At 40.6% G+C, this 26759-nt stretch overlaps 1 protein-coding gene across 2 annotated transcripts in view; it reads right to left on the bottom strand.

Moving 5' to 3' along the window:
• Positions 1-26759, bottom strand: part of CTNND2 (catenin delta 2) — a 1117159-nt gene that overhangs the window by 937447 nt on the left and 152953 nt on the right. For both annotated transcript variants that reach the window (XM_027980164.3, XM_027980165.3), the window contains exon 2: positions 1382-1518. In XM_027980164.3, the coding sequence (XP_027835965.2) occupies positions 1382-1518 (137 nt within the window). The remainder of the gene's footprint in view (positions 1-1381; positions 1519-26759) is intronic.

The raw sequence follows: 26759 nt of genomic DNA, 5'->3' as shown, positions 1-26759 counted from the left end.
CAAGGCAAGTGGGATCTTTTTGTCAGACAGGTTTGGTTGTCTTATTAAATTTATTTCTCATGCCTTACGCTTTGTCACTACTCTAAAGCTAGTGGCCTACCAAGATGTCCAGACTATGCCAGAATAAAAATCCATGACATAACCCAGCGATATAACACAGCAGTATCTGGAGTATGGGAAGTAGCATGGACTTTCCCTCTCTCTTTCCATTGCTCATGAAAAATAACCAGAGAACGCTCATGGGTAGGCTTTTAGAAGAAATTAATCAAGCAATACAGTCTGGGCCTCAACCCAATTTCCTGATTACTTACCATTTTCACAAACTAGATTACCCAACCCGTCCATTCATCTCTCCTAATTTTGCTTCACACTTTCTGACCTGATGACACAATTTTAGCTAATAGCATCATTGATTCCTTCAACGGATCTTTCCTTAGCTACTCCTTGATAGCTTGATCATCAACCTTTACCGAGATCAGTTCCTGTTTATTAAACAAAATCAGTGTTCTCTAGGAAAACCGAAGGGCTTCTCCTGGTTGAGTCTGTAATGGCCTTATTTAGTCTTTCACTCTATTAAGATGTCCCTGGGTTCAGGAAAACTATGTCACTTTTCGCCCACTGCTGTTGCTAATTCAGCATCCCTGAATATCATTCAAAGACAGGATGCTTTTGCACTTATAACAAAACACTGATTTACACGCCAGTCCGTGGTAAGGAAAAGAAGCAAATGTAAAAAACATGATTTTCCAGCTTTAACTACCACCTTTTATACAGAAGAAACATGAATTTTATGAAACAATTACTTTTAAACATGAGACTTCAGATTTGATTTGCTTATCCATCTTTATGGCAAAGAAATGGTGAAAGAAGAATCATTTAGACTTTAGTTTTGCAGGAAAAGTTCTGAAATGTATTCTTCCAAAGCCATCTCAGAAACAAACAGAATATGAATTTGCTTAGCCCACCGTGATAATCATCTGTTTTCAACCCTTATCAATTTTTTAGCATCATGGATATACTTTGAAATTTTACTAGACTTTAGGTTTCCCACAGACCAATTATTTGGTGTCACACATTTAACGGTATTAAACATTTCATCCATCAACAAATCTGCCAAAACTTCACCTGTAAGAATTTGACTACAATTTTTGCTCTTTTTCTATAGACTATTTTTGCAAGGAAAGCTTCCTAAATCTTGAATAAAAACCGAGTCAAAAGCTGTTATAATCATATTTTAGTAACAATGGTATAATGAACACCAATATCCTGCTAGAAAATCATGATTTTCTCCCCAAAGTAACTAAATTACCAGCTTTCATCCAGAAAGAACAATTTCAAAAATGTTGCAATATGTAATGTCAGAAAAGTGGCATGTTTCTACCTGTTCTTTAACCGAGGCAAGGATGGCAGAGGTGGTTTCTGTTTCCGAGCCATCCCCATTGGAGGTGGTGAGGCCAGGGCTCAAGGAGCTGGTCTTCTCCGAGGCTGACGAAGGCTGGTCTGGGACGGGCATAGCTCCTGAAATGCAAGACGACACACTTAATGGAACTGGATGTTGTCCCTGTAAACAGATCTAGCTAGCTGGTGTGCTGCAGTCCACGGGGGTCGCAAGGACTCGGAGACGACTTACAGCAACAAAAGCAGACAGCTCTAAGAGGCGCACTTTGGCAAGATGAGACCTATGAACCACAAAGCACGTGACGTAACTGCAGAAGCGGAAACAAGAAAATAGATACTTTGTCCTGTATCCACCACGACCAAATCCCAAAAACACTCACAACTTTGGGTGATGTCTTTGAGGTAAACGGAGAAAGTAACGACGAGCTGAGAAGGCAAGTAAGACGATGAGAAAGAGTAAAGAGATAAATAAGCGTTGTCTACAAAAGAAGCTAGCCAAGCTACCATTTTCTATCTACCTATATTTATATCTACATGTAGATAAATATGTATATGTATATCTATATGTAGATAAATATATCTACATGTATCTATTACTTGTACACCCACATACTTTCAACTCAAAAAAAAAAACAAACTAAAGATATTCTCCTTTATATGGAAATCATGCAAAATAAGTGATCAGTAACTTATGAGTAATCAAGAAACACCACAATTCACAGCTGACCTAAGAAGCTTGGTTGGTATTATCAAATAGCTAGCCTACTCCACAAATATTTGCTGAGTTCTAACTCCAATACTGGCAGTGGACAAAAGTTTCAAAGCTGGCGACACTCGTTTGTTACCGTTTACTCTGTCTGAGTTCACTGATAAAAGCAAGGAGAGGCTCAGATAACAGCCCATTTCATACAGAAACACACACGCACAGGCTAAAGACAAGACTCTCAGAAGTTACTGTGCTTCACTGTACTTATCTTTCTCACACAAATAAATAAGACTGAAGCCTTTGTGGCATGCTTTACTTAGCAATGGTCATCAGCAGAGGAAGTAATAATTAACTGAGGGTCACTTTTGTAAAGGCACAACAAGAATCTCTGTTTAAATAAGAGGTTGGGAGTAAATCAAGGTTATTTTCTTGCTTTGAGCTTTTACATCACATGTCCTTTCAGGAACCAGTGCTGTGTGAATATTAAAAGGTATTTTTCTAATATACGGTATCTGAGCATCATGGGCTTCAAACTAAGCAACGTAATTTTCTTAGCAGGACTTGTACCATATTATTAGCTGTGTGTGTGTGTACTAAGTCACTTCAATTGTGTTCAACTCTTTGTGACCCTATGGACTGTAGCCCACCAGGCTCCTCTGTCCATGGGATTCTCCAGGCAAGAATACTGGAGTAGGTTGCCATGCTCCCCTCCAGGGGATCTTCCCAACCCAGGGATTGAACCTGGGTCTCCTGCATTGCAGGCAGACGCTTTACCTTCTGAGCAACCAGGGAAGCCCAAATTTTGTGGGGCCTATTCACATTCAAGCTCTGGGCCCGTATTATTAAAAGCGAAATTTTTTGACAAAGAAGTTGTCTGAGGTTCCAAAGTTGTTAAGTAGCATAAGAGGTCCTAGAACTTTAGCTTTCTCGCTTTTGCCCCCTCCCATTTTAGTGTGTTTTAAGGTGTCAGCCTGTTTCTTGTAACTGGTACTGCCTTCTAAATGCTGTCTACACACCAATTTTTATGAAATGTAACTTTTTAAAGTATGACCATCACTGTCATCATAAAATATGGGATTTAATAGGCAAAGAATCAAGGTATGTCCTTAGGCACTCAATGACTTTGACCCATAGAGTATAAGGAATGATTCCGTCTGTTTATCTACCCAGCCCCTTTCCCAATATGGCGATAAGAGAAAGAGCAGTGAAATCTAGGCTTTTCCCACCATACAGAGCCACTGCTACCCAAGGCGTCCTCTACACTCTAGTGAAAATGACTTGGAATAATTTCCATCATTGTAATTTTTAAAATCCAGATTTAATTTAACCATTGGTCATCACTATGTATAGGTCATAAAGACTGTCAGCTTTCACCCCCCAACCTTAGCTAAGAGCTTATAGGAAAGAGTTTCTTGATGGCTTACACAGTAAATAATCTGCCTGCAATGCAAGAAATCTGGGTTCTATCCCTGGGTTGGTAAGACTCCCTGGAGAAGGGAATGGCAACTCCAATATTCTTGCCTGGAAAATCCCATGAAAGAGGAATCTGATGACATTCTAACATGTATACTATCATGTGAATTGAATCGCCAGTCTATGTCTGACGCAGGATGCAGCATGCTTGGGGCTGGTGCATGGGGATGACCCAGAAAGATGTTATGGGGAGGGAGGTGGGAGGGGGGTTCATGTTTGGGAATGCATGTAAGAATTAAAGATTTTAAAATTTAAAAAATAAAAAGCTAAAATTTAAAAAAAAAAAAAAAAGAGGAATCTGGTGGGCTATAGTTCATGTGGTTGCAAAGAGTCAGACCTGCCTGAGCAATTAACACTTTCACTTACAGAAAAGAAAGAGGGCTCCCTAAATACTGTCAGAACCAAGCCCTGGATTGCTAAGTGGTAAGTAGGAAAAGGCTGAAGACTTCCAACTGTTCAGTATACGGTTAAGTCCTTTAGTCTTATATAATCCATTAAAATTAGTAGCAAATCTGCGTTAACTCCAGGAAATCTAGAAAATGTAGAGAGACAAAAAAAAAAAAAAAGGAAAAGCAACCATTAGTAATCCTACCATCCCAGATGGATATATTTACTTTGGCATTTTGATATAGGTTTTTCTAATATTCTTTTTTCTGATTTGACTTATTTTGCATAATAAACTTTACATAATGGAGTATTACTGTAATGGTTTTAAGTTTTTTTTTTTAATTTTTGCTCAGCAACATATCATGTCAACAAAAATTATTCTACATTTTGATGATGTAATGAATACTTAGCACTCAATAGCTGTACGCATCATAATTCACCCATCTTTTGTTTGTCATTTTGTCCCATCTTTACATTTCTCACATTTTTACCAGATAAATCCCTATAAGCATTATTTGGTGGCATGAGGAATCTGCAGGTATTTTGAGAACCAACAACAAGCTTTCCTGCTGCCAGGCTGGTCCTTCATCTCCGCCCCCCAGGAGTGCCATGAGCATGTCCCCTCCCCACAAGGATGACCATATTGGCCTTTATTACTGTTTCCTACTTTCACCCACTTTCACCCACATACAGAAAAACTCATCTCTTCGGCTTTGTTTTTATTTTACTACAAATATAAGGAATATTGAAGACTGATGGCAAAGGAGAAGGAGGTAGCAGAGGATGAGATGTTTAGATAGCATCACTGACTCAATGGACATGAATCTGAGAAAACTCCAGGAGATAGTGGAGGACAGAGGAGCCTGGTGTGCTACAGTCCCTGAGCTTGCAAAGAGGCACACGACTTAGTGACTGAACAACAACAAGGAATATTTTCCCACAGGTTTATTCCTCCTATGGACAACACCCCTCCATACCCTGTACACAGTTACTGAGTAAGAATTCTTTCCATACACATTGTCCAATGAGAATCTACAAACACCCAAACTGCATGTTAAACTCATCATCAACATGAGAAAAAAGACAAGATGAGGGAAACAAAATGTCAGATTTTTGGTGGTTCATTCTCTAGCAGAATTTGCTACTCACAAGTTCTAGGTCCAGAAAATACGAAATAATGCAGCCAGTCATCCCTGGTTCCGTCATGCTGCTCTACACTGTCACACACAGGAGCTGTGTCATGGGTGGAATTGTGTCACCATCTTCTTTTTCCTCCACCCCTGCCCCCCAATCCATAGGTTGAAGCCCTAATGTGACTGTATTTGGAGATGGGGACTGCCGGGAGGTCACTAATGTTACATGAGGTCATAAGGGTGGGGCCTTAATCCAAGAGAACCAGTGACCTTATAAGAAGAGGAGAAGAGGGACTTCCCTGGTTAGGACCCTATGCCTCCACTGCAGGGGGCTCGGGCTCACTGGGGAACTAAGGTCCTGCATGCTGCATGGCCAAATAAGTAAATAGATAGATAATAAATGAAGAAATAATTTAAAAAAAATAAATAAAAACAATGAAGAGACACAGCAGAGTTTTTCTCTCTACCACCTGAGGACGGAGTGAAGGTGGCCACCAGGAAGGGAGTTACCAGCAGCCTCCATGGCCAGGACCTTGATGTTGGACTTCTGGCCTCCAGAACTATGAGGAAATAACAGTCTGTTGTTCAAGACACTCAGTCTGTGCTATCTTGTCATGGCTGCTGAACAGACTGATACGAACAGGGTTAGATTGTTCTCAGTTTCCTTTCTCTAATTACCTGGGGGGGTGGGGCATGGAGGGCCTGGGGTCTCCGGAGTAGCAAGGTGGTACAGCTGTCTGTTAACACAGTCATCCTCGATAAACTACAGGTGTAGGGATAAGGCATGTGCTTCTTCAAATCAATACACTTGGATAACCCAAAGCTTACAAAAAGATGTGTCCCATTGCTGTGAAAAAGACTGGAGAACAAAGCACTAACTTAAGGACACGATACCACCACTCTCACAGACAATGTAATAAGAAGCTCGAGAATGGCTGGGATGACAAAATCGGGCAGCCCCCGTATAAGAGGCTCTTTTTAACTTGAACTCATATCCATACGTAATAAAATTTAATGAGGTCCAAATGAATGTTCTAAACTTGTATTGCCCAAACATGAGTCATTCTGAATTTACATTATACTTGGTAACACCTTATAACCTCATCTGTATTTTTTGTTGTTTACTCACTAAGTCATGTCCAGCTCTTTGGCGACCCCATGGACTGTAGCCCACCAGACTCCTCTGTCCTTGGGATTTCCCAGGCAAAGATGCTAGAGTGGGTTCCTATTTCCTCCTCCAGGGGATCTTCCTGACCCAGGGATAGAACCCATGTCCCCAGACTCAGCAGGCAAGTTCTTTACCACTGAGCCACCAGGGAAGCCCCATTTGTACTTACTTAGGAAGGCTTAAACTCTTGCTGTCAACTCAAGTACCACATTCAATGTTATAGTTTGTTGACATCCAGCACACAGAAGTAAAATAAATTCTAATTTTATTTTGCAATTCAAATGTTTCTTATTTAGCCAGTTCTATCCAGCAACTAATGACTCTGCCATAAGAATAAAATTATCTTTCAAAAAATGACTGATGAACACTTGTGTCACACAATCATCTAAGTCACAGATGCATCCAGCATTCTTGTGTCAGCCTTATTGCATCTCCTCCTCTCAGAGTCAGTAACAAGTTCCTTTGGCCACGATAAGGTCTTTGTTTATCCTGAGCTGCCCAACCCCAATCCAATCCATAACCTATGACCTCCTATACTTTCAACTACACTCCGTTGTCATGGAGACCTGTTTCTTTTTCCTTGCAGGTTAGCAAGTCCCACCTGCTTCAAATTCCAGAATCTCCAACTCCTTGCGTATGGCAGGACTCAATAAGTATTTCATTAGCTAGACTTGCACTATCTAATATGGTAGCTCCTAGCAACATGTGGCGATTTACATTTTCATAACGCTAAAAGCCAGTTTATTAGTTGCATTATTCACATTTCAAGTGCTCAGTAGCCACATGTGGCTAGTGGCTACTGTACTGGACACTGAAAATGTAGAAGAATTCTATCACTGGAGAAAGTTATACTCACAGCCTTGGTCTATACCCAGTAGTCAATTCTTTCCTGTAATCTTTCATCTTCTGCTTTAATCGTGGTCAAAGAAGATGGAAGAAGTGGTCAGATTACAATTTTATTTTGAAGTGAGGACGGCTAATAGAGTGCACGTGGTAAGTAAGATGAAGACAAGAGTCCAGATGAGTCCAGAGTTTGATCTGAGTTGCCATCAGCCAAGAGGTCGACACTGTGGGTGGAACAGCTTTGGGGCAGCAGATGGTGACCTGGCCTGAAAACTCACAACGTCAAACATATCTACCTGTGACTCTTCTGCGCTGCTAGCATCTGGGCAGCAGACAGCAGCTCTACCAGAAACTGCACTCTGAGAAGAATTAGGACATACAAAGATGGATGATTTCCAAATACTGCTTGTCGAGCACTTTACCCCCTTCAGGCAGGTCTCCTTTCACCTTCTACTGTAAGTTGCTAGACACTTCTAGAACATTCCTCGTCTTTCCTCACTTTTAAGATTATGGCTTCAAGACTCTGATATTAACTTTCCCAACTTCTTGACTCTCGCACCAAACTAGCCAGCAAAACCTATGCTGCCACCCTAGCCTGAGTTCCTCTTCCTAAGTCTCACAGCTCTTCAAGACAGCCTTATCCTATGTTCTAAAACAAAATATTAGCACGAATACTGACTTTTAGCTTTAGCCCCATCATTAGACATCGCTTTCCTAATTTGCTATCACCATATATATATATATATATATATATATATATATATATATATATACACACACACACACAAGTATACAATATATATTCAATTTAATGTTTTAAAACTGAATACAACTAGCATATTGGATTTTTATAACCTTTCACTGCACAGGCAACATTTAAAAGGCTGCGATTATGTAAAACTGAAGAATAAGCATTAACATTAATACTAGGGTACAAAAAAAAAATACTAGGGTACAGAGAATGTGTGAATTAATATAAACTCATCACGTGAACAGGCTTCCCTGGTGGCTCAGACAGTAAAGAATCTCCCTGAAGTGCAGGAGACCCAGGTTCGATCCCTGGGTTGGGAAGATCCCCTGGAGAGGGGAATGTCAATCCATTCCAGTATTCTTGCCTGGAGAATCCCATGGTCAGAGAAGCCTTGTAGGCCATGGGGTCACAAAGAGTCAGACACAATTTAGACACTAACACATACACACACACATGACCTGAACAATGCTGAACACCTTATTTGTGTGATCACCACAACTGCAATTCTGTGTTTGTAAGTGATATGTCACTACTGAGGCAAATAGACATAGCATTGTTGTCTCTCAGATGCACTGTGTGCATGTAAAAATATACCCTTGTTTTGCTTTTTTCTTTTAAAGAAAAACGTAACATTTCAACTTGTCCAAATAATATAAACAGTATTATAATTAATATTCATCAAAACATAATACAACAAGGGAAGAAACTCAATCTGTCTTGGTCTATGTTTAATTTCCCACATCTAGCTCAGTACCGAATATACAGCAGCCAGTTAATAAATATTTGTTGAGTTAATGCATGAACTATTAGTATAAAATCAATAGTGGTTGTTCACTAAAGCATGTAACATAAGTGAAATTGGTTTTGCATTAAGAGCATTTCTCTAAATGATAATTGAAGTAACATCTTTTTATTTAAACTCAAGAAAGCTGCTCTTGCAAAATCCTAGAACTAGCATAAGGCTTTTGCCTCAGTCCACTGCCTGGAAATGGAAACCCTGGGCTGCTGACTCCTGAGACAGGACCATCCATTGAGCAGGTACTGGGGCTTCCAGGACCTGATACTTGCAACCCAAAAGTTACAAACAAAATCTGGCAAAATTCATGGAGATCCTCATGCAAGGATGGGAAGAAGCACTAAGCCATATTCAGAAAAAGTAGCTACAGAGGCACCAGCAGGCAAAGCCAGGAGGAGGAGAAAGGTACAATTCCATCTGATCAGTTTGAGGTGAGATGTGAGATATTCATGGAATCAGAGACACAAGGCCATTGACTGCTTGGTGGAAAGTGTACAATGGCAGGGTGTAGAGCTGTTGGGATCTCAGGGTTGGGTCCACACATCAAGCACAAGAGAATTGTCCTACCTGTGTTTGGAAACGTGGGAATGGTAGGAGGTTGAACCTAACACCTTGTTAATAATATAGAGGCTCAGGAATTCTGCCTAATATCACTGTGCTTATTCACTCAGTCATGTCCAACTCTTTGCAACCCCATGGACAGCAGCCCTCCAGGCTCCTTTGTCTATGGGGACTCTCCAGGCAAGAATCCTGGAATGAGTTGCCAGGCCCTCTTCCAGGGGATCTTCTCAACCCAGGGATTGAACCCAGGTCTCCTGCATTGCAGGTAGATTCATTACCACCTGAGCCACCAGGGAAGCCCAAGATTACTGGAGTAGGTAGCCCATCTCTTCTCCAGGGGAAGTTCCCCACCCAGAAATTGAACCTGGGTCTCCTTCATTGCAGGCAGATTCCTTACCAGCTGAGCTACCAATGCTCAACTAACTGCTGAGGAAGATGCATGCACGCATGCTCAGTCGTGTCCAACTCTTTGTAACCCCATGGACTGTAGCCCACCAGGCTCCTCTGTCCATGGGATTTCCCAGGCAAGAAGACAGGAGTGGGGTGCCATGTCCTCCTCCGGGGGATCTTCTTAATCCAGGGATTGAATCAACATCTCCTGTGGCTCCTGCATTGGCAGGTGGATTCTTTGCCACTGAGCCACCTGGAAACCTACTGAGGAAGATGAAAGTGAAAGAAAGTACAATTGCTCAGCTCAGTTCAGTTCAGTCACTCAGTCGTGTCCGACTCTTTGTGACCCCATGAATTGCAGCACGCCAGGCCTCCTTGTCCACCACCAACTCCTGGAGTTCACTCAGACTCACGTCCATTGAGTCAGAGATGCCATCCAGCCATCTCATCCTCTGTCGTCCCCTTCTCCTCCTGCCTCCAATCCCTCCCAGCATCAGAGTCTTTTCCAATGAGTCAACTCTTCGCATGAGGTGGCCAAAGTACTGGAGCTTCAGCTTTAGCATCATTCCTTCCAAAGAAATCCCAGGGCTGATCTCCTTCAGAATGGACTGGTTGGATCTCCTTGCAGTCCAAGGGACTCTCAAGAGTCTTCTCCAACACCACAGTTCAAAAGCATCAATTCTTTGGCACTCAGCCTCTTCACAGTCCAACTCTCACATCCATACATGACCACTGGAAAAACCATAGCCTTGACTAGACAAACCTTTGTTGGCAAAGTAATGTGTCTGCTTTTGAATATGCTATCTAGGTTGGTCATAACTTTCCTTCCAAGGAGTAAGTGTCTTTTAATTTCATGGCTGCAGTCACCATCTGCAGTGATTTTGGAGCCCCCCAAAATAAAGTCTGACACTGTTTCCACTCTTTCCCCATCTATTTCCCATGAAGTGATGGGACCAGATGCCATGATCTTAGTTTTCTGAATGTTGCCAACTTTTTCACTCTCCTCTTTCACGCTCATCAAGAGGCGTTTTAGTTCCTCTTCACTTTCTGCCTCTCAATTGTGTCCAATTCTTCGCAACCCCACGCACTGTAGCCTACTAGGCTCCTCCATCCATGGGATTTTCCAGGCAAGAGTACTGGAGTGGGCTGCCATTTCTGGGAACAACCTAAATATCACCACAGACTTAAGGCCTACCTGAATTGTCCTTATTCTTAAAGACTTAAATTATGTCCAAAGGTAAAAAAGGAAGTTCCTGTGGAGATCACAGGGCAAAGTGGCCAGCAGTGCTCAAGCTTGAGAGGGGCACATAAGCCAGCAAGGTTTAGCCAGACGAAGTTAGTGAGGACAGGAGAAGGTCCTTTCCAAGAGGGTCTTCTTGACTCCTTTCTCTTGGTAACTCACAGTCCTGTCATCTAAGGCAGGGGTCCTCAACTTTTGGGATTTAATACCTGATGATCTGAAGTGGAGTTGATATAATAATAATAGAAATAAAGTGAACAATCCATGTAATGCCCTTGAATCATCCCGAAAAACTGTCTTTCATGAACGTGGTCCCTGGTGCCAAAATGGTTGGGGACCACTAGTCTAAGGCATGATCTCAGACATCTTCCTGTGGCCCTAATAAACACTCTATCAACAACTTAATGCCTTAAAAATTATTGAAAGGGTGGTACTTCTGAATAAGTCAGCAGATAAAGGGGGGTCCTTGGCCCTTCTGAGCACTACCCCAACCAACTCTGATCTGAGATGCCAAAGCCTGCTCAGGTAGAGCAAAGCACAGGTACTTCAGCCTCTGCCAGGTGTGTCTCCCCACAGGTAAGGCTGTGACAGTGACATCTGACAGATGCCTCATCTGCAAGCAGGGTCCCCTCAGAACCCAGTGGGTCAGAGGCAAAATGAAGGAAGGCAGAGATTTGACTGGTGGGCACCGGAACGGCTGGGGGCTCCTGGCAGAGAGGAAAGGGTCTGAATAAATCTATACGTTGACATCAGAGGAGCAAGAAGGGTGAGTACCAGGGCTGGGCTAACTGCTCGGCTGGAGGGAGATCCCTGAAGAGGATTCTAAGAAGCTGACCTGGAAGTAATGGGGATCTTGAACTTACACTTGGTAATTTCAGAGAACATGTGGTTTGTCACATTTATTATATTATTAACAAGTGACTTGAGACATTTTCTACCACTATTGGTGGAATCTCGGTGGGCCAGTGCACCAAGACTGAAGACTTTGCCTTACGGGTGAGTTTCTAAGGGTCCACCTCACCCGTTTCCTTTCACTGAACACGGTCCATACCTTTCTCAGGCAAAGCCATGCATATTGACATTGGATGTGCAAATAAGGACTTAAATGTTTCCTCCCAGGAGTTCACACCTAATATGCAAATATCCTACTATCTACTACAGACATTGCCCTGAAATCCCCACCAATGCACCAAATTTGGTGTGACCTCTCATTTCTCACCTGGACAGTCACAAAAACAGTCCCAATTGCCTCTCTTGCCTGCAACAAAGAGTGCCTATTTCAATCAAATCCCTGCAGTATTATTGGGAGAGTCAGTTTTATTACCATCAATCTGATTATGACACTCGTATTTTTCTAAATTGATTTGAGTGGATCCCAACACCAAGGACAGAGGTTTCCAACACCTACAGAGATAGGAAATGCACTTTACGTCATAAGTCATGCATCTTAACTGAAATGAAATTTCAGGAACTATAAAGCCCTAAAGCACATGATGCACCATATTTCTATTCTGCTTTATTCAATTTCATTTAAAAAAAAACTTAATGTCCACCCACTAAATTGATGTCTACAAAGAGTTTGGAGACCAGTGACCTGGATGATAGAGTGACATCTCCTCTGCATGTCACAGGAGGCTGCCGTTGCTCTGGCCAGTGCTCACCTCTCCATTCTGAAACCCAGTTGCTTCTCCCCTCTCCCCTTACTCTACAGATTCACCAAGCTTCTTATAGTTCCAAACACATCTTATCTAATCAAACTTTGCACACACAGATATCTCTCCGTGCATGCTTTTATCACCTCTAAGAATTTGTTTGGCTAATTTGTGTGGCTGTCAATCTCTCTTCTTCCTTCAAAATTCCCCATAAGCATTTTTCCTCTTTGGAGACTTTCTGAGCCACTCCACAATCTGAAGCACTCACTCCTGACTGCTACCTGTTTAACTCAAACCCTCCTCAAGTACTGCCTTTATCAAATGAGCTGTGATGATCTTACCACTTCTGGAATTTTTAAAAACTTTGAGTATTTTTAAAATTGGGATGCTCCTTTATGTGACTCTTGGCACCCTTTTCCTTTCAGTTATTTGGAATGGATTTTGTGTGACTTGCCACTAACGTGTTATTAAATCAATGATATACTGCTCAATATCTTAGAAAGAAAGTGGAAGTTGCTCAGTCGTGTCTGACTCTTTGCCACTTCAGGGACTATACAGTCCATGGAATTCTCCAGGCCAGAATACAGGAGTCAGTAGCCTTTCCCTTCTCCAAGGGATTTTCCCAACCAGGGATCTAACCCAGGTCTAAATGGAAATATCCTATATTTTAAATCATCTATCTCTTAATTAGGTCATGAATTCTTTGAGCACAGAAACTCATTTACATTCACCACCTCAGTGCCTAGAATAGTGCCTGGTAAAGAGACAGTATCATTCAATGCTTAATGAATAAGTTATAATGAAAGAATATTTATAATGCTTCATCAGCATTATTTAAAAGCACCAAGGAACTGTACAATTACAACAGTGACTGGTATATAAATGTCCTATAAATCTTCCTGGGTATATAAAACAGAAATATTCAAATTAGTGAGTTTGAATAATATATAATACTAAAGTATCCAAACCGTATTTATTTCTCCTATTCACACGTGTGTCTATATTTATAGTGAGAATGTATCTGGATGAAATTAGTATGATAAAAACAAGTCTTTATGGAAAAATAGTGGCCCTACTTCTATAAAAAACTACCCTAGCTCTCCTGAACACCAAATATATGTACTAACAGTAGATATCATGGGCTTACTAGGTGATACAGACATTCCTTTGTATGCCAGAGAAATAAAGTCTGAGATTATGCACTTAAAGATCTATCACAGTAACAGTAAGTTCAACAGAACTGAAATAGGCAGACTACTTTAGATTTTGACTCGCCTTGAAAATGGGCGCGTGTGTGGGGGGGAGTTCTAATATATTCTATAATAAAGAAATTCAGCAGTGGAGTGACTATTCTTTTTCTGAAATTTCAAATAGGTACGCCAAGCACGGGCTTCCCTGGTGGCTAAACATTAAAAGAATCCACCCGCAATGAAGAAGATGTGGGTTCTATTCCTGGATTGAGAAGATCCCCTGGAGAAGGAAATGGCAACCTACTCCAGGATTCTTCCCTGGGAAATCCTATGCAGAGAGGAGCCTGGAGTGCTACAGTTCATGGGGTCACAGAGTCGAACAAGACTTAGCACCTAAACAACAACAATGCTGAGTGCAGCTCCTAATCCAGTGCTCAAGCCCCGTCACACACAGTGCCTTCCCAGAAAACATATTGCTGCCCAAGATCCAAGGCACTTGGATTCCACTCAGCACAGTTTCGAAAGACTTAACCATCCATCCCCCTCATCTTATCCTTGCAAGAGGCTGAACAACAGCATCTAAGATTATCAGCAAAATCAGCCTGTCTCCCCAAATAGGCTCCCTAGGAATATTTTACGCAAATATGCACTTTTCCATTTTATATTTCTCTGCTTAATCACAGATTGACATGATAAAATTTGGTACCAAAACACAATCATACGCTAAAGCCCGTCCATAGCAATTTAAATATCAGGAAGTACCAACTCTGACTGTCACAATCTATTAAACAGAAAGTCCCCAAATACTAGCCTCATGCTGGCCTGCAACATGGTCTCACTCCATAGTACTTGAAAGTGTCCACTCAAATTATGGCAATTTGCCCTTCATATTGATTCCAAATATGTGTCTGCCACTTCCCAATTTCTCAAGATACTGGAACTCAACCACACATTTTTTCTTTTTTTCCTCCAGAATTACTATCAATGGGCATTCAAGGACAAAAGCTCACACTGTAAATAGATACCTGTACTCCTTAGCCTATATATTGAATCCATCACAGCAGGAAAACTGTAACCAGTGTTTTTAATGTAATTATAGAGCAGAGTTTCAACTGCTCCTATACAACTTTAGGGCTTAGCACAGACTTGGAAATTTTTAAAGTAGATCTCTCTACTGGCCTTAAAAGAAAAAAAAAATAAAATAAAAACTGAATACAGTCATGATCATTTTGAAAGTTGCCAAGATATGTTGACATTTTTTTCACCTACAGACAAGGAATTTTGAAAATTTAAGTGATATCTTATTATAACACACAACCTCAAGAGAAAAGTAAAACTTTGCTTAAGGAATTAAATCTGAACTATATTGAACAAAAGGTTTTTATTTTACATTTGAAGTTTATACAGCAAAGAATCATTCTTATTTTTGTACATATATTCATTAAATGTTATTAATACACATCGGTGTTTTAAATTTCCTGGAATCTGATCAAAAATATTTTAAATAATGAATGGCCTATCAGTCTCCAGCCCTACTTTTGCCAATTTGTTTTCCGTTATCTCAGCTCTGTTTCTGTAATAAGCATTCGGTTGTTTGTTGGTTTGTTTTTAGATTCCACACATAAGTGATATCATACAGCGTTTGTTTCTTGTCTTACATCTCACTTAGCATAATGCCTTCAAGTTTCATTCGTGTGTCGCAATGGCAGAATTTCCTACTTTCTCGGCTGAATAACGTCCCATTGCATGAATGTGCCACTTCTTTATCCATTCATCTGTGGATGGACACTTAGGTTGCTTCCATATCCCCACTACTATGAATAATGCTTCAATGAACGTGGCAGGGCAGATATTTCTTCAATGTCCTATTTTCACGTCCTGATATACACCCTGAAGTAGGAATTTGCTGGATCACGTGGTAGTTATATTTTTAATTTTGTGAGGAGCATCCATACTACTTTCCATAGTGGTTGTAGCAAATTATATTTCTACCAACAGCGCCCAAGGATTCCCTTTTTCCCACAACCTCGCCAGCAATGAACTATCTCCTGTCTTGTTGATGATAGCATTCTAACAGTGGTGAGGTGAGAGCTTATGGTTCTGACTTGCATTTCCCAGATGCCTAGTGATATTTCACACCCTTTCATGTATTTTGTGGCTATTTATACATCTTCTTAATTGAAAATGTCTACTCTGCTTCTTCCCATAACATTATATTTTGAACTGCAAAACAAATATATAGGACAAAAGGCAGTTTCCAATCACAGAGAACTATGAGGCATCTTTCATTCTATGACTCTTCAAGTGGGTATAATTATGTTTTCTTTATAGTACATTATCTACTGTACTGAGATAACAGATAAAAATTCTGACCCTCATAGCAAATATGTATATGTATAATGTATAAAGTGATTACTAATAACAATTTCAAAGTCCAGTCTTAGAGGTCAGAAGTCAACAGTGGTCCAGGATTTCAACTCAAATATCTGACATATTGTCATATCGTTTTGATTAGATCTCAGGATTTCCAATGCTTACATATAATAGTGCTTTTACATTACAAACCCAACTACAAAACAATAATTATCAGTTTCAGGGAAGATTGTTTCTTGGGGGGATGAATTTTAAATAAATACTGAGGTTTTGTCACTAAGGTGCCAATTACTCTTGATATTTTGAAAACAGGATGTCATCTTTTTAAGTCACCATTACGCAAACATCTTTTTAATATGTTATCAAGTCCACCATGCTCTAAGAAGGTTCAATTCAGTTCAGTTCAGTTGCTCAGTTGTGTCTGACTCTTTGCGACCCCATGAATGCATGCCAGGCCTCCCTGTCCATCACCAATTCCCGGAGTTCACTCAAACTCACATCCATCAAGTCAGTGATGCCATCCAGCCATCTCATCCTCTGTCATCCCCTTTTCCTCCTGCCCCCAACCCCTCCCAGCATCAGAGTCTTTTCCAATGTGTCACAATAAACTGTGGAAAATTCTGAGAGAGATGGGAATACCAGACCACTTGACCTGCCTCTTGAGAAACCTATATGCAGGTCAGGAAGCAACAGTTAGACTTGGACATGGAACAACAGACTGGTTCCAAATAGGAAAAGGAGCACATCAAGGCTGTATATTGTCACCCTGCTTATTTAACTTATATGCAGAGTACATCATGAGAAATGCTGGGCTGGAAGAAGCACAAGCTGGAATTAAGATTGCCGGGAGAAATATCAATAACCTCAGATATGCAGATGACACCACCCTTATGGCAGAAAGTGAAGAGGAACTAAAAAGCCTCTTGATGAAAGTGAAAGAGGAGCGTGAAAAAGTTGGCTTAAAGCTCAACATTCAGAAAACAAAGACCATGGCATCTGGTCCCATCACTTCATGGGAAATAGATGGGGAAAGAGTGGAAACAGTGTCAGACTTTATTTTTTTGGTCTCCAAAATCACTGCAGATGGTGACTGCAGCCATGAAATTAAAAGACGCTTACTCCTTGGAAGGAAAGTTATGACCAACCTAGACAGCAGATTAAAAAGCAGAAACATTACTTTGCCAACAAAGGTCCATCTAGTCAAGGCTATGGTTTTTCCAGTGGTCATGTATGGATGTGAGAGTTGGACTGTGAAGAAAGTTGAGCGCCAAAGAATTGATGCGTTTGAACTGTGGTGTTGGAGAAGAGTCTTGAGAGTCCCTTGGACTGCAAGGAGATCCAACCAGTCCATTCTAAAGGAGATCAGCCCTGGGTGTTCTATGGAAGGAATGATGCTAAAGCTGAAACTCCAGTACTTTGGCCACCTCACGCAAAGAGTTGACTACCCCAAAATAAATAAACATGGTACTTATGAAAAATCTCAATTCTGTGAACACCATAGGCATATGGGTTTACATTAGAAAAATCATAAATATTCAACTATAAAAATTTTCTCTTATTTATCTTTCCTGCAATAAAGTTTCCTATCAATTAATTTTATGTGTCTTAGATGAAAAAGCAATAAAATGCATATCATTGTCATATCTATCATAGCAAGTTTAAAAAATAATATTATTTATAAATCAGTGGTTGTACAAATAAGGAAATAGCTATGAAGTTACATTTAAACTTTTTGGTTACAATTGAACAAAACTGTTTTACAAGACAGTATCATAATAATATTAATGCACACTGGCTAACTACTAGGTACTCTTATAAGCTCTTCACCAGTATCGTTAATTAATACAACAACCCTCTGTTGGACTTCTATTATTATCCTCTATTCCCAGATGATGAAACTGAGGTCCAGAGAGCTTAAGGTACCAAGGTACCAAGGGAAACACTACTGTTTAAAGCCACACAGCCTATGGTTCTCAGTCAAGTTACTGTTCCACAAATCTGTAGCATGCCTCAATGCTGATAGCAATATTTAAAATAGTTCATTAATTTAAAAATAACTCACTGATCACAAAGTGTGCCAGGACCAGTACTGGGCATCAAGTACTGGATGAAAAAGACAAATAGGAAATGGTCTCTTCCCACTTGGGAGGTGCCCCCGGGTAAAAATGATGAATAGAGAGACTGGATCCAAAGTGTGGACCTTTGTAAGTCAGAACACCTTCAGAGTGCTTATTACTTTGGTGTCCTAGTGCCTAGCACAATGAGCAGTTCATGTTCTATAAGCTTTTAAACTGGCTCCACTCCATAACCCTAGCAGACCAGTCCCTTCTGCACTTGTGGTCAGCTGTCATCTCCAAAGCAGCTTGAGATCCTCCTGTCCTCAGTGGTTAAGGAGCAGTTTACCAGGAGCCAGCTGTGATACTTTCAAATCGATTCATTTAAGTTTAAGTTGTGATTCTATTATTTAACTAAATAGGTGGTTCAGTGGTAAGGAATCTGGCTGCCAATGCAAGAGACAGAGGTTTGATCCCAGGGTTGGGAAGATACCTGGGTCTTCTTCCCTGGAAAAGGAGATGGCAACCCACTCCAATGTTCTTGCCTGGGAAATCTCACGGACAGAGGAACCTGGCAGGCTAAAGTCAATGGGGTTGCAAAAGAGTTGGACATGGCTTAGCAACTAAACAACAACATCTAAACCAATGAGATATAATTGCATCAAGAATGAAAGTGCTTTTGTTTTTAATGGTTTGGTGAAACTCCGTTAAGAAAACCCATTTAAAAATGCTGTGACTTTCCAGATGATTGCAAAAGACTAGGGAACAATGATACGCATTGAGAAGGATTCTTCCTTCAAAGTGCTCCACAAGTGTCTTGATTTCTTAGTTTAAATAGATGGAAACTGAAAATAATAGAGGATGTAATAAGGGGAGACTAGGGTAAGGAAGGAATTTTCAAGAATCTTCATTTGGCACCCTTACGAGCAGACCCATTTTTAAGTAAACGGACTAGGTCCTATAAGATTAATGAACAAAGACAAATACGCCTTTTATGTATTTTTCAAACGACTCTCTAATTTGAAATGAATTCTCTTTACTGATTGGTCCCAATCCCTTGGTTAAGATACCAACCATTACTTGTTTGTCTCACTATTCAGTGTTTGTCTCAATATTTATTTGTTGAATGAATTAATGAATGGAGTACCAAGTGAACTGATACAGTTTAACTTATTCTGTCTGTTATGTGATTATTCAGTTGGTCTTTTCATTGTACGAGCATTTGTTTTGCCTGGAATGACTTACTTCCTGGATCAATTAGTCACTTATTAACCTAATTAAGAAACAAGTGGCTACTGGTACTTGTTGATATCAATAATTCCACCAAAGGAAATGATGCCGGGTTTTGAAAGAACCTTTTGTTTTACAGGGATTCTGCCTCTGTTCCCCTGTGGCTTTTTGTCTGTACATGGCATCTGCATGAGGCAACGCACTCTGATAGACTGCTTTTATGAAACAGTAATTACTCTGAAAATGATGCTAAATTTAAATTGTACAAGTGACTGAATTTCAATTTAGAATAACAAATCTACATATCATCCTATTGGAAGATCATTATCTAATTTCTGTGTACCACACATATAATTTGCACAATTGAGGAAAAAAAAAAAAAGTCTCTTAATTGACTGTTTTTTTTTTTTTTAATCTCTCTGAACTTTGAACACAGGATGAAATTTCCATGGATATGTTGAACAAATGTAACAAAACAGGGTGGGGAACATCCATCAGAAATTAATTTATAGATTTTATTTTCAAAATCATTTATATCTGGTCATGATTTTAAACACTGTATAAGACCCGAGAGAAAACTGAGTAACGGCGTCCTGAATTTTAATTTTACATATTTAAATTTCTATCATATTGCACAGATACATCATTAAATTCAAGTTGTTAGAGTTACTACATAACCATTTGGGAACAAAGAGTCTGCCTGCCCATGAAGAAGATGCAAGAGATGTGGGTTCGATCCCTGATCCAGGAAGATCCCCTGGAGAAAGAAATGGCAGCCCACTCCAGTATTGTTGCCTAGGAAATCGCATGGACAGAGGAGCCTGGTGGGCTACAGTTCATGGGGTTGCAAAGAGTCAGACACAACTGCATTTAATACAACCTGGTGGTGGGAGGAACCCTCAGAAAGGATGATAAGCCTAGTCTGAACATAAGAAACTCTGCCATGGCCACAGAAGACCTCATCCAGGTGCCATTTGGCATGAATAGGATCTAAAGCCAATGGCTCCAATACGCAGGATTTTATTAAAAAAAAAAAAAAAAAGTGTAACTTGTATTAGTCACCAAGACAACTCCCAATTTAAAATTCAAATTGACCACATAAGCTAACATGTTAGGCAAATTTGGAAACTGGACTCTTTCATAATTAGAAGAATGTGGGACTCCCTAGATAAGAATTTCAAATGAAGTAGAACTCACTCCTCACTCCCTAAGTGTGGACTTTCTCCGAAAAATTACATTATGGAGAGACAGAAAAATCAGTAGCACTCCAGAAAGAAGGACTCCCCTGGTGGCACTGATGGTGCAATCCACCACAGGGTTCGATCCCTGGGTTGGGAAGATCTCCTGGAGAAGGGAAATGGTTACCCACTGCAGCATTCTTGCCTGGGAAATCCCATGGATAGTGGAGCCTGGTGGGCTACAGGCCATGTGGTTGCAAAATTCGGACATGACCAAAGGACTAACACTTTCACTTTTTCCAGAGAGAAATCTGACAGACACTCCCTTAGTCAGGTGAGCAAGGTTTACATCACTAGTAATAAATAACCTTGAACCTATGCAAATTTGATAATTCAATGCACTTTCCCTTTGAGGTGTTACTGTCAAAAAACTGTAATCCTCTCCATACAACCAAGGGACAAATAAGAGACAAATTTCAATAGAAGGCCATTCTACAAAACACTTGATAGTACACCCAAAACTTTCAAAGTCATTAGAACAAGGAGTGCCTCTCACTACCAATGTCATATTCTATCCTAGATGGGAACTGGGAACAAGGAAAGACCACAGGCAAAAAAACTAGAGACATCTGTATAAAGCATGGGATTCCATGTAAAAAAAAAATTTAAAAAGAGGAGGAATGTAAGACTTGAAAAATCCAGGGTCTGAATCACATGTAGATTATTTGTCGAATTAGTAAGAGGAAAAACTATGTTACTGATGTACATATGATGACATCACTGACTCGATGGACATGAATTTGAGCAGTCTCAGGGAGTTGGTGATGGACAGGGAAGCCTGGTGTGCTGCAGTCCATGGGGTCTCAAAGAGTCAGACAAGACTGAGCAACTGGACTGAACTGAAATGATATATGACTTCTAGTACATTTAGGTCTTAGATATGGGCAAGATAAATTTTACCTGAAAATTGTGTAGGGACCTGAAATGTTAGGTCTGTGAATCAAGGCAAACTGGACATGATCAAGCAGGCGATGGCAAGAGTGAAAATCAATGTTTTAGGAATCAGTGAACTAAAATGGATGGGGATGGGCAAATTTAATTTAAATTACCATTATATCTACTACTATAGGCAAGAATTCCATAGAAGAAATGGAACAGCCCTCATCATCAACAAAAGAGTCCAAAATGCAGTCCTTGGGTGCAATCTCAGAAACAACAGAATAATTATGGTTCATTTGCAAGGCAAGCCATTTCTTTTTTTTTTTTTTAATTTTAAAATCTTTAATTCTTACATGCGTTCCCAAACATGACCCCCCCTAAGCCAAGTCTACTGTTCATAGAAGTTGAACAGTTCTATGAAGACCTACAAGACCTTCTATAACTAATACTAAAAAGATGTTCTTTAAGTATGAAAAATACAGCAAAGTGATTCGGCTACACATTACATGTATCTGTTCTTTTTCAGATTCACCTGAAACTAACACAGCATTGTAAATTTCAGGCACATTCTTTAATCATCTGACACCAGGGAAGCTCTAATATAAAATAAATTTCTGTTAAAAATTTGAAACATCTATTTGTTGTTGGCATAACTAAGTAAAACCTCAGTTTCACTTCATCAATACTGGCATTCCCTACCATTGTGTGTGTGTGTGTGTGTGTCTGTGCTCAGTCATGTCCGACTCTTTGTGAGCCCATGGACTGTAGCCTGCTAGGCTCCTCTGTCCATGGGATTTTCCAGACAAGAATACCGGATTGCCATTTCCTTCTCCAGTGGATCTTCCCAACCCAGGCGTCAAATCCGCATCTCTTGCATCCCCAGCATTGGCCGGCAGATTCTTTACCACTAGCACCACCTGGGAAGCCCTCTCCTACAATACGGACATCTAATCTATAGGTTTCTTCTTGTTACATAGCATAAAGAACAGAAGCACACAGGCAGCCCTGGAACAAGCAGTCTGAGCAAGCAAGGACTCTTTGCAGATATATGTTATAAATGGGATGGTAATGAGGCATAAAGGAATTAAGTAATATTTTCAAGGTCATACCTTGAGTCTTTAATAGAGCAGAGGATAAAACCATAAGTTTCGTCTATTAGATCCACACTATAATGTCTAGAGCAAGGGTCTAGTCTTGCACTCTTGCACAATGAACCAAAAGGAAGATCTGGCGCTGGATAACCGTCTTCTGGGTAACATGAAACATGCGCATATCCAATAAACAAAATAACCCGAAAAGGAATTACCTCCAAAAGTAAATGAAAGATGACATAAAGGAGCACTACAATTTTCAAATGAAAGCTCACTTTACAATAAAATGACAATTAAATGACAGCATTCAAACATATTTCTCCCTTGCTTGCTTTTATTCATATGCTCTGCCACGTCCTTGTGAGTTTAGTCGAGGGCATCCTGAATTAAAAGTTTAACTCTTAGAATGGCCAGGAGTGACTCCTTACAGGAAATAAGTACATCTTCCATAAGGGCCATCAACCCCACACACTGGCATGTATCCTGTTTTCTACTGCTTACCTGCAAGTTTGATTCTAAAATCACACATTTAACTTTGCAAAGGAAAGAGAATTCATCAACTGAATCCTGCCTGCACAACTATTCTTAATCTAGAGAACAGAAGCCTTTTCTACTTGCTGTCAGTAAAGGCTCATAAAAAGGCAACAGAAATGGTAGAAACACATTTTTACTCAGAGCCATTATAATCTGCCCAGTTACCCAAGCCCACACAAGCCTCTGAACATATGCAAAGTGACTAAAAATCCTTTATGCCATTTCACTGTATGATGGAGACCCTTTCTGTAGTAGACATTTGGCTTATTAGGGTCTCACCTGGCTATGGTTCAACTGACCAAGGCAACTCTTTTGCAGAAGAAATGCTGACTTGGATTTAATTGTCTGCCAAGTGTGGCCAATTTGCATTACAAGAGCTTCCAACGTGAGTAAGAAATGTAACAATGTTGTGTGAGTTTCAGGTGTACAGTACAGTGAATTAGTTTTATACATACATATATCTATTAAAGATTCTTTTCCCATGTAGGCCATTATAGAGCAGTTAGTAAAGTCGTTTCAGTCATGTCCAGTTCTTTGTGATGCTATGGACTGTAGCCCACCAGGTTCCTCTCTCCGTGGGATTCTCCAGGCAAGAACAGTGGAGTGGGTTGCCTGCCCTTCTCCAGGAGATCTTCCCAACCCAGGGATTGAACCGATGTCTCTTTACATCCCCTGCATTGGCAGGTGGGTTCCTTACGACTAGCACCACCTTGGAAGCCCTCCCCTCTTTGGCAACTGTAAGTTTATATTCTACATCTGTAACTCCATTTCTGTTTTGTAAATATGTTCATTTGTACCATTTTTTTTTTCAGATTCCACATGTAAGCAATGCCATATAATATTTTCCTTGAATGCTATTTTAAACATTTCATATTGTCAAATTTATTCACCTAATATCAGATGTCCTCCCTGCAGGAAGGAACATCTATAGACTGCATTTTTTAGTGTTCAGATGGGGCAATATGAACTTTGATGTGTGCAGCTGAAATCTGTTCATTTTGTCTGATCTATAGCCTTTCTCGGGGCTTACTAGATGGCGCTAGTGGTAAAGAACTGCCTGTCAATGCAGGAGACATAAGAGACCCAAGTTCCATCCATGGGGCAGGAAGATCCCCTGGAGGAGGGTAAGAAAACCTACTCTAATATCCCATGGACAGAGGACCCTGGAGGTCTACAGTCCATAGAGTTGCAAAGAGTCATACATGACTGAATCAACTTAGCATCCAGTTTCTAAACTCTGGCTTTTGGATATGCTCTTTTCTTCCATGAGCATCACATATTGTTCCAATAGATAACTTTCTCCCCATAAGTGAATCAGTAGTCATTTAACTTGTAACCAAAGGCCTTAACCAATACAGTTCATTCAGTCCAGCTACCCAACTTGGTTACAGTGATACCACGGGTCGACTGTGGTATTAAAACTGTATTTTCCAAGGACCAGACACTGTACTAGACACTGAAAGACAAAATGCTAACAATAAAGATAGTTTCTACTACAAAGGGCATACAATTTAGCAGCTGATGTTGCAGATCCAATTCACAGAATAACAGTTATCCTCCTACTAAGAAAAATAAGCCTGGATAAAAAGCAAGGAACATCATCTAACTGACACAAACTCATACTGCAGATGTGTCAAGATTCTGATGACCAAGAGGCACTGTGCATTTTGTAAGAGCTATATTCAAGAAGGGAGTCAATGGGAATTCCCTGGAGGACTCAGCACTTTCACCGTTGAGGGCCTGGGTTCAGTCCCTGCTCAGGAAGCCAAGATTCTGCAAGCTGTGCAGCGCAGCCAAAAAAAGAAGAGAGTAAAAAAAGGAGCCACTAAATCTCTCTTCAGGTGGGACTTCCTTCCTTCCCTGCTTCCTTTCTTCCTTCTTCCTTCCTTCAGGTTGCTCAGACAGCAGGGGGCTCATGAAGGGCCCCTGGGGTAATCTGTGTGTAAATGGGCTCCATAAGGAGGTGGAGAAAGGGAAAAGACAGGAGATGCCAGGAATCAACATCAAGAAGCCCGTTTGATGGATGTGGGTTTTTCAAAGTGACTCAAAACTACTTTGGGTTAGATCATAATTTATTAATGTTAGTAATTTATTAGTAATGTCATTAAATACTTCAATTAAAAACAATTACTGAGAGAGAAAACTGTTACATGTTGTTTGCATAAGAACCACTCTACATTGTGGATGTTGCATGGTTTCTCATAACTAGAGTCCTCACAGACATAGAAAACAAAAACTTGGATTTTCTAAAAGATGTACCATGAAGTCAGTAATATAGCACTCAATTTTGGGAAGTCCTGTGGTACTTACAGGGCTTCCCTGGTGGCCCAGAGGATAAAGTGTCTGCCTGAAATGCAGAAGACCTGAGTTTGATCCCTGGGTTAGGAATATCCCCTGGAGAAGGAAATGGCAACCCACTCCAGTATTCTTGCCTGGAAAATCACATGGACGAAGGAACCTGGTGGGCTGCACCCCATGGGGACTCAGAGTCGGACACAACGTGCAACTAACACCCATGTGGTATTTATAACAGTTATTTTAACTGTTTCACTCCTGTAATGAGAACTTGGGCCTTCCTTATGGATCAGTTGGTAAAGAGTCTGCCTGCAAAGCAGGAGACCTGGGTTCGATTCCTGGGTCAGGAAGATCCCCGGGAGAAGGAAAATGGCAACCCACTCCAGTATTCTTGCCTAGGAAATCCCATGGACAGAGGAGCCTGGTGGTCTATACAACCCATGGGGTCGCAAGTATCTGACACGAGTTAGCAGCTAAACCGCTACCAATGGGAACTTAAACTATATATTTTTATTTTCCCATTAAATTTATATTAATAACTAAATCACATTTCGGTAAAAATTTATTTACATATATTTGGATATTCAACATGTCATTATCTAGCTAAGTGAATGTACATCGCATAGGAAGAATGAAGAAAACATTAGCTCATGGTAATGCAAGTGTTGATGACTTGGAGCCATTTGATGTTCCGAACAGGTACCCTGTGGGACACTTAACTGACCCTCAGTTTGGACCAAGGTGTTGTTGCCAGTGTACATCCGGTGCAGCTGTACTGGTAGCCAAAATACCACCAGTGCTTCAAGACTGCTTTGATGTCAGGAAAGCCACTGCCTACACAGCATCCCCTAATAACTAAGGTACCCTAACAACTACAGGTGCCGGTGTGTGTGTGCCCTGGCTCTATCTCTGTCCATATACACCCGCCGAATTTCTACAACTCCTGTCCAGAAATTCAGAGTGCATGTCTGAGCATCTCTGTCTCTAACACCACAGAGCACATGCTATGCTCAAGAGATGACTGAGAAGGAGCCACTAATAAGAATGATATCCCTTCTGCACAGTGAGTCAGACGAATGCCCATTTTTATCTGTCTTTGGTAAACGCCCAGCATGGTTTCAGCCTCTCTTTCAGTATACTGAAAATTGACTCCTAGAGGATGCATAGCAAAGCTGAATGCCATAAGGCTCAGTTCCCCCTGGGTCTATGCTGGTTTCCCACTAACTGGGCATGGGTGATCACTTTCAAAGCAGCGCTGAAGGTAGCTTGAAGCAAGCTCTTTATTTGGCAAACATCTGACAAACGGCACTGTGTGTTCTGACCACAGAATCTTCATTGCTACACCCCTGGCTACTTCACTGTAGATTCTTTGGATAA

This window comes from Ovis aries, chromosome 16 (genome assembly GCF_016772045.2).
Source record: "Ovis aries strain OAR_USU_Benz2616 breed Rambouillet chromosome 16, ARS-UI_Ramb_v3.0, whole genome shotgun sequence".
In the NCBI taxonomy this organism is placed as follows: Eukaryota; Metazoa; Chordata; class Mammalia; order Artiodactyla; family Bovidae; genus Ovis; species Ovis aries.
This window is presented reverse-complemented; position numbering and strand designations above follow the sequence as displayed.